Here is a 13,201-nt window from a genome sequence, read left to right on the forward strand (position 1 = left end):
AAGCGCAAATACGAAGCACAGAATTTATTTATTTCATTTAATATTCTACAGCCTATTCGGAGCTATTGCAAAAGTGAGAGTGGTTATACAGGAACAACATGAACAGACGATGCATTGACAAACAAATGAGGCCAGAGTGAGACCAGTACAATAAATATATATCACCTTAAAGCGCGGTTACTTGTCGCTCAGTTTGGACACACGCGTATGGAGCAGCAGATAACAGGCTGCGTTGCCTCCTTGATCATTAATCAAAAGAATAGCGCAAATAACAGGGACCCAGACAGAGAAGACTACAGGACGAGCGCTAATCGAACGCTAAATTAGCCACAGGACGAGCGCTAAATTAGCACTGGTCCTGTCGTCTTCTCTGTCTGGGTCCCTGTTATATGCGCTAGTCTTTTGATTAATAATGACGCACCAACTAGCCCAGCTTTCTACCTTGATCGCGTTACCTCAACAGTTTCAAAGCTCAATTAGCCGGTAAAATAATGGGAACTTCAAGATGTTAGTCCGTGCGAGCAAAGGTGTTATGTATAGCTCATGGCGACTCCCAGTTGAAGATCTCTTGGCGAACGTGAAAAGCGCGTTTTGTAGGCGACACGAGAAATTGTCTATGCATTCTAATGCTCATAAGTACAGGTTATGTCGACGTTGAGAAAGCGGCGTCACATTCAGCGATGATAGTGTTGTGGATGGTTAAGCCCCGCGCTCATAGCACTTGAAGATGAAGCGCGTGGCTGTCTTAGAACGGATTCTGAAAGAGTAATTTCATGTTTCTTATGAGTACACCACGCATAACACCTAGATCTTACGAGACATTAAGCACTTTGCTTCAATTTCGCAGTAGGCACGTTCGCGTATAGCATCGGCTTTGACCTATTCAGTTCAATCCGCCCGTTTCCGAACCACTGCACGTCCTAGTGAAAACTGCAGAGGCGCCGTGAAACATACATTCCTGTATTACTTTCTAATATCGTAGACATCATGTTAAAAAAATGTCACAGTTCTGCCCGAAAGGCGAAGCTGCGGTTGCGATAGAATTAGTAGACAGCTGTACGAAGTAAGTAAGTACTTTTATCGGCCGTATAAACTTGTAAACATTCGCTTAAAAATTGGAGGACGCTTAAGCTTCGCCTTCAAGAGTGGAACGCGACAGCGTTCTCGTCGACCCGCCAAGGGGTGTAAGACAAAATGGGCTACGGCGCAGCGACTACGCGCCCCACATCGGACGCGGTGAGCGTCGGGCAACGCAGCGTTCGGCGCGACAACGAAATGTGCGCCTGAGCAAGCGACGCACGCCTGAGCCTTAGAAACAGCTCGTTTCTAAGGCAACACCCCGTTCACTAGAGGCGCTTTTGTACCGCTTTGTAGCATCGAACTCGTGGCTCAGCGATTCCACTTCCGGCCACCACAGCGAACGGACGTGCAATCATGAGCTCCTATGGAGCGGCTCAGGCGGGCGTGTCCCGCGGTAACAGGCTCAACGAGAACGACGATAGTGACTTTCAAATTGTTTTGCCGTAGCTGCCTACGGGTCGTGTCGCGTTGAACACCGTGTTTTTACACGGCGACATCCAGGCGAGGCCTTTTAAGGTTGAAGATTTTCGTGACGCCCTGCGCCCTACCGGATTGCTGCCTGAAGTCGTTGCGCTGGGAGCGTACCAGATAAACCATGTCTGGGCGGTCACCATGTGTGGCGCTGATGCAACAAAGCGTCTGCAGGCCGTCAGAGAGCTTCAGGTGAAGGGTCGGCGCTGCCTCATCATCGATCTGCAGGACCGGACGGTGAAGTTGCGGCTGCACTGGCTACTCCACGGTGTCGACGACGAGGATGTGAAGACGGCATTTGCGGCCTTCGGCAAGGTGCTGGAGGTCAGCCGGGAGCGCTGGCGCGTTGAAGGCATCAGTGACAAAGGCTCGACGACGAGGACTGTGCTGTTGAACTTCAAGAGTGGTGTCACCGTCGATGACCTGCCCCTTCAGATCCGGGTCGCCGGTGAGCTGGCCCTCGTCGTCGCCCCTGGCCAGCCGATGCAGTGTTTGCGCTGCGAAGGAAACGGTCACGTACGCCGCGACTGTAAAGTACCCCGATGTTCTCTGTGGTGACGTTTCGGGCATGTTGACGCCAAATGTGAGCGTTTTTATGCCGCAGCGGTAGGTCAGCCTGAAGGTGACAAGACAGCAGAGGAAGCCATGGACGTGGCTGAAGCTGAGGAAGCTGCCAGAGGTACAGGAGACGTGGCAAAACTGCAGGAGACCACCACTACAGTGGCACCTGCTGCAGAGAAGACACATCGGTCCCCTAAACTCGCGAATAAATCTCCGAGGACACCGGCAACGGCAGAGAAAGACGTTGAGAAAGGGGAGTATTTTCCGCAAGTTGTGGTCGGCGCGCTGACCGACTGCAAGGACGAGGCAGCTGACGGGACCACCAATACATCGGTTGCTGGCTCGGCCGTCAAGCGACCGCTGGAAAAAGAAGACCTCAAAGGTAGCTATGAGGCAAACAAGATGGATGAACTGCCTGCAAAGTCGCCTCTGGGGAGACGCTCCGGCTACAAGCCAGTGCCGAACGTCGGGGCAGGGAGGCGTGTCATGGACAATCCGGCGCCGCAACAAAACGACACCGGGCAACCGGACAAGCATGGTGACGTCTAGCGTTGTGCTAGACGTTAAAGGTGAGCACCATGCTTCGGGTTTCCCTTTAAAAATATTAGTGAATGATGGCTTCCAACCTGTCTTTTAGTTTCGCCACACTTAATGTGCGAGGACTGGCTGCCAAGAAAAAGCAGAGTGAGGTCTATCGACTCTTGGTGGACCAGGACATTGACGTGTTGGCAGTACAAGAAACAAAAGTTGAAGGGGAGGAGGAAACCGGAGGCATGGTGCTTCGTTTCACGTCTAAGTATTTTGTGTTTCTTAGCCATGCCGTGGGAACATCTGCTGGCTGTATGATTTTTGTTAAAAAATTGCAAAGCCTTGTGATACAAAATTATTTCTCATGTGTGTCGGGTAGGATTGTGTGGTGCGATTTTTCGTTGGGCGAGCGTGACTGGCGGGTCATTTGTATTTATGCACCAAACGCGGATAAAGGCTGAACCATTTTCTTTTCGGAGATTAAGAAGCATCTCAATGTCACGAAACAACTGGTTTTGCTAGGGGATTTTAATTGCGTATTGAGTGGGAGGGATAGAGCGACAAAAAAGAGACCGAACGACAAGAGCACCGTATTGTTAAAAGAACCGATAGACGAGCATGATATTGCCGACGTGGCCGAATGTCTAGAAGGGCAACGCGAGGTGCAGTACACACATTTTCAGGGCTCTAGCCATGCTCGGCTAGACAGGATTTACGTGTCCCTTCAAATCATACCTGCGTGTAACACTTGCACTGTACTACCCATCTCTTTCTCGAACCATTGCCTAGTGAAATGCAATGTGGGTGAAAAAAAAAGATGTAATAGTTTTAACTGGGATCTGTGAAAATTTAACGCAACATTACTACGGGACGAGCACTTTATCCGTTTTGTGTCAGAAGAAATAAACGAGGTTAAACGGGACGGTAATGAGCAGATAGGTGTTGATTCGGAATTACTAAAACAAAGTTTTAAAATAAAGGCAATCGAAAGAAGCAGCGTCTTCAAATACCCTGAAAAAATGAGAGAGAACGGGCTGAAGGAAACATTGCGGAAACTAACTGCGCTGGAAAGCAAAGCGCCAGGTCTTTTTAAAGAAAACCTACTTAGGATAAAACAACAGCTGGAACAATTCGAGGAGAACCGCTATCGCGGGGCGCTCGTTCGAGCCAGAGCACAATCATGGGCCGTGGGTGAAACGCCGACGAAACTGGCGCTAGGTATCGAGAAGACGCATGCGCGGCGAAACGAAATAGAAGTGATTGAAGAGAATGGCCAAGAACTGAATGACCGGGAGAGCATCGCAGGTGCTTTTCACCGGCATTACGAGCGGCTCTTTGCATACCAGCCAGTCGATATCGAGGCATACAGAGCAAACTATCTTTCCCGTATGCCTCAACTATCAGCGGAAACGAAGTCACTTCTAGAAGCACCCATTACGCATGCTGAAGTAGAAAGTGCTATAGATAACCTGAGCCCTAATAAGTCGCCAGGCCCGGATGGTCTTGGCGCGGCCTTTTATAAAGCGTTCAAGAACGAGTTGGTGCCTTTGTTGAAAGCGTTGGTTGACGAAGTTTTTGCTACCAACAGATTACCACCGTCTTTCTCTGAAGCCCATACCATCCTTATTCCTAAGACGAACCAAAAAGCAATGCTGAGGCTAGTCACAGCATACAGACCCATTTCATTGACCAACACGGATTACAAAGTTTTAATGAAAGCTCTTGCAAGCCGATTACAGTCAATAATTAAGGATCTTGTAGGACCACACCAGACTTGTGGTATAAAGGGACGCACTATTGCGAGGATGTACACACGATGAGAGGCGTCTTGCAATGCTGTGACGATTTTCAATATGCCGTTGCCATCCTGCATAGATTTAGAAAAAGCCTTTGATTTTGTCCCACATGAAATCTTGTTATTAGTTCTTGAGTACGTGAATGTAGGATCAATCATCGCTGATGGGGTAGCTCTGGCGTACCGGAACTGCTCAACACGGCTGATTATTAACAAGACACTGGGGGCCTCAGTAAGATAGAGCGTTCCGTGCGCCAAGGGTGTCCTCTCAGCCCGCTTTGGTTTGCCATCTATCTAGAAAGCTTTGGCAATTATTCAACACAGTAGCATAAAGGGCTTCAAACTCGTGGAAGCCGAAGTGAAACTCCTGGCATATGCAGACGATGTAGCGTTGTGCTGTATAACCAAAGAAAGCATTACAGAGGTAACAACCATTGTTAAGCATTTCGGAAACACAACAGGGAGCTTTGCAAATTGGAATAAGTGTCTCGGTTTTTGGCATGGTGAATGGCAGTCAACACCGGAAATGTTCGCCAACATTAGATGGATTAAAGCTCCAGCTAAATACTTGGGCGTTCCGCTCGAACATTACCGGCGGAATGAGGACTATTGGCTAGAAGAGGCCAAACGACTCAAGGAAAAAACAACAAATTATAAAGGTGCTCATCTCTCGATGTTTGCGAGAGCTACTGTATGTAACTTGTTTTTAATAAGCAAAATATGGTACGTTATGCAAGTTTTCTGTTGCTCTCGTTTAAATGTGCAAAGGTTCCATAGAGTTTTTGCTGTGTTCATTTCGGCATCAGAATGGGAGAGGTGCAGCCGCACGAACTTGTTTAGGAGAGTCAAGGACGGGGGCTTAGGCCTGTCACATCTTTTTGTGAAGCAGCTAGTAAACCGGTTTTCTTTCTTTCGAGACGTGCATGGCCCCTTTCTGCGCACAATGTGCCAGTTACGACTGAGCAAGCATCTGCCGATGTACGTGGTCTGCAATTTAAGTATGCCTGGTGCTCTTCGAGGGTACCTAAGGGAAGTCGTTGATAGTGTCCGTTTTCTCTCCGTACGTTTTTCTAATGATTATCTCTTTTCGGTGTCGCGGAAGAAATTGTACAGGGATGTAGTTGACATGATTATGCCGGTTCCGATGTACAGAGCCATAAACAGTGTAGGACAGGAAAACGACGTGTTCAAGCGTGTTAAGAAAATGCAGGTGCAGCCAAGCACTAAATCCTTTTTCTTTAAGTTCCATACCGGAACTTTGCCGGTACGGGCCTTTTTACAAGAGAAGGGTTTTTATTTACCATGGGGAGCAAACTGCCTTATATGTAAACAATTAGAAACAATTGACCATGTTTTTTTGCATTGTTGGGCAGGGGTTTTCTTTTGGGACGTTCTTCAAAGAACACTACAGAAAGAATTGCCTTTAAGCCCATTAGGTATTAGATTTTTGACGGTAGAAAATGAGGACGGCATGCCATTGGACTTAATTATGCTAATGGGCCTCCACTGTTTATGGAGGGCTCGAATGGCCGGTTTCTTTTGTGAGCCTGACAGCCGGCCTGCGCGGCTGCTCTTCCGGGAAGCTATTTCCAAGTTCATTGATGTAATTAAAGAACAAGATTGTCCTCCGGATTGGCTGGCGAGGATTAAGCCCCTCGCCACATTAAAGGAATTTTAAACTTGACATGGCCAGCCACAATGTGACTGACCGCAAAATATGCATGCGCACAAAGTTGAATGTGTGTTAGTGTATATTTATGTATCGCTTACCTTATTTCAAGAAATGGTGCCCTTCTTGTTAGCTTGGTGAAACTTCCGGCAATAAAGTAAAAAAAACTCGTGGCTCAGTGGTAACGTCTCCGTCTCACATTCGATTCCTACCCAGCCCATCTTGCAAGTTGTTTTTATTCATGAAGTGCCTGCTGGGATTTATCGCTCACGGCCAACGCCGCCGACACCGACGCCGACGACACCGGCTTTTCTGCGACACCAGCTCCGTAACGCTGTCGCGTTAATAACTAAATTAATATTGATAAAATATGTAAGCGTCACTCAACGAGGACGTAGAAAGAAAGACACACAGAGACAACGCTGTCTTTGCGTGTCTGCTTCTTTTTACGTCCTTGTTCAGTCGCGCTTACAGAATGTATCATGTACTCAAACAAACCCGTCAGCGTGTTTTAGGTAAATTAACCAGATTGGTGTCACGCGAGCGCAGGTAAACAAGAACACTTCTCGCTCGATGACAGCAGAAGCTGTCTGTGAAAACGCTGGAGTTGGGAATCGCGGCAGTAGCCGCGAGCCAATTGACCACCGTGCATCTGTCGCTTCAGCGCGAACGAAACGTCGAAAGCACAGCGCATACGAAGCTACCGGCACTACGCGCACTCTAAAAACATCGCAGATCGCTTCCTGGCCCGTGCGGGCGCGCACTTTGGATCACGTCGCAGATCGTTTTCAAGACGCACGTACTGCGGCGTCCGCCATTCGCGAGGCCAACACCGTAGCAGACGCCGCAGTTGTATCCACTGTGTACGGAACGGCGGGCGAGGGGGACACTCCTCCGCCTAACCGCCTGCCTCGCGGGCTCCAGGAGAGAGCACGCATCTGGGCGACGTTCCTCGTTCGCGACGTTGCTCGTTCGCGCACGCTAGATTGAACAGCGTTCGCCGGCCCACCCTCACACGCTTTCACTCATACGGAATCTCACGGCGACGGCAGAAATGCGCCTCGAGTGTCTATGTAGTTGTCATCGCAACAAAAATGTCGCAGATTTGGCAGAATGTCGATGCATGAACAGTGATACCAATGTTTAGCGGTTCGCTCGAGTTAATTGACCGGTATTATTACTATGCGCGAGGTAACATCTTGGTGCGACGCAGCATCCGAGGTAACTGCTGCTGCCAGGTGTCTCACAACGCTGGCGGGAAAGAGAACGCTGCCAGTGGCGTTGCAGGTGACGCGCATCGACGGTGCACAAAACGCATTCGACCGAAAGCCGCCCGCATTCGTAGCTGTAAATTTAGTCAGCGCTCAGGCCACACTCTATGCACCACGGAGTGAGTGATATGTGCACACAGGTGCCAAGCAGGCACGCTAGTATTTATGTGTGGGACGGCGATGCTGGCAGCGGAAGGTAAGAGGCTGCTCTTGTTTTCATAGCGAAGCACACGCTCAGCTGTCTTGCGTCTTTGAAGTATCTCCAACTCTAAGCACTCAGGCCGCTCATGTTGCATTGGCAGCGACAACAAGGTGGTAGCGGCGGCGCCGATGGCGCGAACTCGCACATTGTCCGAGTACAATTGCTGTCGCTCTATAGTTCAAAAAGACAGAAAATTGACATCGCTTGACTGAACTAGTTAAGGAACGCCAGTCATGATAGCAATGACGTTAAATTTATTTTAACCGTTTCGGAAAAGTTCCTCCAGTGTTCCTCATTAGAAATGAAAGTGTCAGAATGTGTTTCGCTGTGAGCTGTAGGTGCACCTTTCCGGAACGGCCGAGATTTGGCCAAATTAGTGTGCAGTGACCACTGCGACCGTGCGACTCACGAAAAATACTTTTCTTCGCGAAAAGAACAAGGCTTGTCATAGCGTGTGGTGCCCGCTGCTTAACCTTCGTCTTCAGTCGCGCCCTACAGCAGCCCTGTAGGTACTTATCTTTATCGTATCTCCGTATGCGTTTTTGCGGGAGATCCACACATAAAAGTGGCCCATGATCCGGTGCTCACAATCGCACATTAAAGAATTTGCAACCCGCCGTGATTGCTCAGTGGCTATGGTGTTGGGCTGCTGAGCACGAGGTCGCGGGATCGAATCCCGGCCATGGCAGCCGCATTTCGATGGGGGCGAAAGCACCCGTGTATTTAGATTTAGGTGCACGTTAAAGAACCCCAGGTGGTCACAATTTTCGGAGTCCTCCACTACGGCGTGCCTCATAATCAAAAAGTGGTTTTGGCACGTAAAACCCATAATTTTTTTTAAGAATTTGCAAAAGCTGAAGCCATTTTATTTATGAAGAGTTCTCAGACGCCCAACTCCGAAACTCATTAGTCTAAAATAACAGAACTTTATTCCCATCATTGATGGAGGAGAACAAGGTAAAAGCCATATAAACAGCACGACTGGCTCTCTTCCTTCTCCTACATACAGCTGGTGGCGCGCACGAACAAGAAAATTGACACAACAATAAGGACATACCACCAAGTACGAGCGTCTAGTCCGTAATACATTCTTGTAACGGTAAAACATAATATACAGCATACGGGAACCATCTCAAGATATACACCGGATGAAAAGAAATCATATTATGGCCATAATAAAGTCAGGACAACAAGATTCAGTTACAAGAAACAGTTGCAGTCATACATTAGAAACGCTGTGCTGAAATATAGTACACACTGAGACCACACATCAGTCGATGCGAACATATATTGGCGCGATACTATTCCTTTATGAGATTGTCGAGGAGGAAGAAGCTTCCTGATCTGTAGCGTGCGCTGGACCATATGGGTCAGCACTTGATCGCTTCTTAAATATATTTCAAATACTTTTCCTTTCTTTGTCTGCCTCCCCGTAATATTTTGGGGGAGGTGCTGGGGGTCTGACGCAAGACGCAGCTCCGCAGCGGCTGCCAAGTCGCCACTGTAGGCATGTCTACAGGCGGTAAAACTGCGCCAATGTCGGTCCCCATGCCAGCCGTCATCCTGGCTCCACCCCGTAATCCTGGGACGTTCGCCGGCGTTGATGGCAACGACGTCTACGACTGGATTCAACTCTATGAATACGAAAGCGCACATTACAGGTCGGACCCGACCTTGATGCTTGAGGACGTCATATTTTACCTAAAGGGAACCGCGAAGGCCTGGTTCCATAACAACGAAGAGGAGTTCACAAGCTGCAGGGTATGTAAGACCAAACTACGCGAGTTGTTTGGTCAACTTGCAGACTGCCAGCTTTGCGCCAAGAAGGAACTTGCCTAGCGTTTGAAGAGGTCTACCGCGTCGTACTTGACATTCCATCGTACCCTTCCGAGTTAGTCTTCACCTCCTCAGTTCTTTCCCTACTTCTACTTCAGGAAACAAAGGGATTGCCGTTGCTACGGACTAGACCACCCGATACCCAATTACGCATGCTATACCTGCCAGCTGTGCTACCAACGTCGCTGATTTCCTCTTACATGATGTCATCTTACATCATGGAGCCCCTCATCAACTCCCCACGGACCGCGGCCGCTACTTTCTTTCCAGAGTTATAGATGACCTGCTTCCCTCCTTTGCGCCAAAACACAACTTTGCGACTGTTTACTACCCGTAAAAGAATGGCTTGATTGAACGATTTAACCGGACATTTACTGATACGATTCCTACGTATGTCTGTTCGGACCATCAAAACAGAGACTCTGTGTCGCCCTTTATTACATTTGCCTACGATTTCTTCCATCACGATATCGCTGGCCTTTCACCCTTCTATCTTTTTTGTTCGACCGCGACGCCACATTACCTTTTGACACTATCATTCACGCTGCAGTACATTTGGTCACTGGGTACGTCCGCGATTACATTTCCAGAGGTGACCAGGCACGCCAGATTGCTCGCCGTCGCCATACTATATCGCAAGACCACCAGAGGTACCACCATACTCCCATCATAGCGACAGTAATTACCTATATCCTGGGTGCCCTTGTGCTTCTATGGAATCCCGCACGGCGCGTTGGATTCTGAAAAATTGCTCTCCCGGTTCTTCGGACCCTATCGTGTCTTAAGACTTGTAACAGTCGCCAATTACGAAATTGGCCTGCTGGTGTCTTCCTCTGCCTCCGTTTCGCCGCCTATAGACGCTGTTTTTATATGCCACGTTAAACAGGAGAGGGGTATATAAGCATCCCATCCCTTACAGTGACCAAGGAACAGCTAATGATTTTATGTGGTTGGTGATTAGCACCATGGTGATATCACCCGGTGCCAATTATGCTAATTGTTCTTTTTCTTCCTTTTTTCTTTCCTGCTTTCACTTCGTATGTTCAGATTTGGCCAGCAGCGCCATAGAATAAACAGTCAAAACTAAGCACTCTTTTCATTGTCTCTATCGTCGTCTCCTTCTCTATCATTACGCTGTTGCATAAGTTGCAATAAACCAGCAAGCCCAGCAAGCAACCACCTGCTGTACAATGAACGATGATGATTGTTCACGAACAGATGGGCTGGAGAGGCCACCGCCCTAACTTTGCTTCACTTAAGACGTAAACAGTGCTTCACTCATAATACACAACTTGCCATATTAGCGGTAACAGCGCATCCACTCAGCTATCCAAGCTCTTGTCATTAAGTGTTGTGACCGTTAGAATGACTTATGTTTAGAGGCTTTGGCGACCCCGATTGATACTGCGAGCATTTCCCTTCTTTCGCACGTGTATCCCTACGATGTAAGAAGGACGGAAGAACCTAGCGATCTTGTAGAATCACAGGCTGGGTACTATGGAAGATATATTTATCACAGATACTGTGATTAACTGGATTGAATGCTTTCTCGACAAACGAACTCAGTTCGTATCTGCTAACAATTCCGTTTCACCAACCTGTTTCGTAACTTCCGGTGTGACAAAAGGCTCACTGCTTAGGCCTCCTCTATTTCTTATTTACATTAGCGATCTGCCAGAAAAATCGACGTCTAACGTTTGTTTTTATGTTGATTATTGTGTAATTTATCGTGAAATAACTAACCCAGATGATTCCTTCTTACTTCAGTCTGACCTTAACACCATTTCTTTGTGGTCTAACCAGTGGTTGATGAAATTAAATATGAACAAATGTAAAACTATGAAATTTTCTCGCAGTAGTGCTGTTTCTACATCCTCATACAAAATCAACAACTCTATTCTGTGTTTAGTAACTTCCTATAAATATTTAGGTGTTGACATTACTAACAATCTCCCATGGCAAACTCACATTGAACACGCGACAAACTCGAATCGAACACTAGGTTTTTTACGTCGAAATTTTTCTGGCGCGCCCTCTTCCCTAAAACTTACATTATATAAAACATTAGCAAAGGTCTAAACTAGAGTATGCTTCATCAGTTGGGGATCCCTCTACAGCACAGCTAACATACTTACTTGAAGCCATTCAGAGCCGCTCTGCACGTTTCATTGTATGCAATTATTCTCGCAGTACCAGTGTCATCATCATCAACATCATCATCATCATCATCATCATCATTCTGACTACGCCCACTGCAGGGCAAAGGCCTCTCCCATACTTCTCCAACTACCCCGGTCATGTGCTAACTGTGGCCATGTTGTCCCTGCAAACTTCTTAATCTCGTCCGCCGACCTAAGTTTCCGCCGCCCCCGGCTTCGCTTCCCTTCTCTTGGAATCTAATCCGTAACCCTTAATGACCATCGGTTATTTTCCCACCTCATTATATGTCCTGTCCATGCCCATTTTTTTCTTGATTTCAACTAAGATGTCACGATATCGCTGGCCTTTCACCCTTCTATCTTTTTTGTTCGACCGCGACGCCACATTACCTTTTGACACTATCATTCACGCTGCAGTACATTTGGCCACTGGGTACGTCCGCGATTACATTTCCAGAGGTGACCAGGCACGCCAGATTGCTCGCCGTCGCCATACTATATCGCAAGACCACCAGAGGTACCACCATACTCCCATCATAGCGACAGTAATTACCTATATCCTGGGTGCCCTTGTGCTTCTATGGAATCCCGCACGGCGCGTTGGACTCTCAAAAATTGCTCTCCCGGTTCTTCGGACCCTATCGTGTCTTAAGACTTGTAACAGTCGCCAATTACGAAATTGGCCTGCTGGTGTCTTCCTCTGCCTCCGTTTCGCCGCCTATAGACGCTGTTTTTATATGCCACGTTAAACAGGAGAGGGGTGTATAAGCATCCCATCCCTTACAGTGACCAAGGAACAGCTAATGATTTTATGTGGTTGGTGATTAGCACCATGGTGATATCACCCGGTGCCAATTATGCTAATTGTTCTTTTTCTTCCTTTTTTCTTTCCTGCTTTCACTTCGTATGTTCAGATTTGGCCAGCAGCGCCATAGAATAAACAGTCAAAACTAAGCACTCTTTTCATTGTCTCTATCGTCGTCTCCTTCTCTATCATTACGCTGTTGCATAAGTTGCAATAAACCAGCAAGCCCAGCAAGCAACCACCTGCTGTACAATGAACGATGATGATTGTTCACGAACAGATTTGCTGGAGAGGCCACCGCCCTAACTTTGCTTCACTTAAGACGTAAACAGTGCTTCACTCATATTACACAACTTGCCATATTAGCGGTAACAGCGCATCCACTCAGCTATCCAAGCTCTTGTCATTAAGTGTTGTGACCGTTAGAATGACTTATGTTTAGAGGCTTTGGCGACCCCGATTGATACTGCGAGCATTTCCCTTCTTTCGCACGTGTATCCCTACGATGTAAGAAGGACGGAAGAACCTAGCGATCTTGTAGAATCACAGGCTGGGTACTATGGAAGATGTATTTATCACAGATACTGTGATTAACTGGATTGAATGCTTTCTCGACAAACGAACTCAGTTCGTATCTGCTAACAATTCCGTTTCACCAACCTGTTTCGTAACTTCCGGTGTGACAAAAGGCTCAGTGCTTAGGCCTCCTCTATTTCTTATTTACATTAGCGATCTGCCAGAAAAATCGACGTCTAACGTTTGTTTTTATGTTGATTATTGTGTAATTTATCGTGAAATAACTAACCCAGATGATTCCTTCTTAC

General features: G+C 47.5%; 1 protein-coding gene across 1 annotated transcript in view; it reads left to right on the plus strand.

Annotated features, from left to right (window-relative positions):
* The first annotated feature begins 7,390 nt into the window (after positions 1–7,390).
* The window catches only part of LOC142584921 (uncharacterized), a 49,424-nt gene continuing 43,613 nt past the window's right edge, over positions 7,391–13,201 (plus strand). Inside the window, exon 1 of the mRNA XM_075695269.1 lies at positions 7,391–7,571. Within this exon, the coding sequence (XP_075551384.1) occupies positions 7,541–7,571 (31 nt within the window). The 5' untranslated portion in view covers positions 7,391–7,540. The remainder of the gene's footprint in view (positions 7,572–13,201) is intronic.

This window comes from Dermacentor variabilis, chromosome 6, assembly GCF_050947875.1.
Source record: "Dermacentor variabilis isolate Ectoservices chromosome 6, ASM5094787v1, whole genome shotgun sequence".
NCBI classification, from domain to species: Eukaryota; Metazoa; Arthropoda; class Arachnida; order Ixodida; family Ixodidae; genus Dermacentor; species Dermacentor variabilis.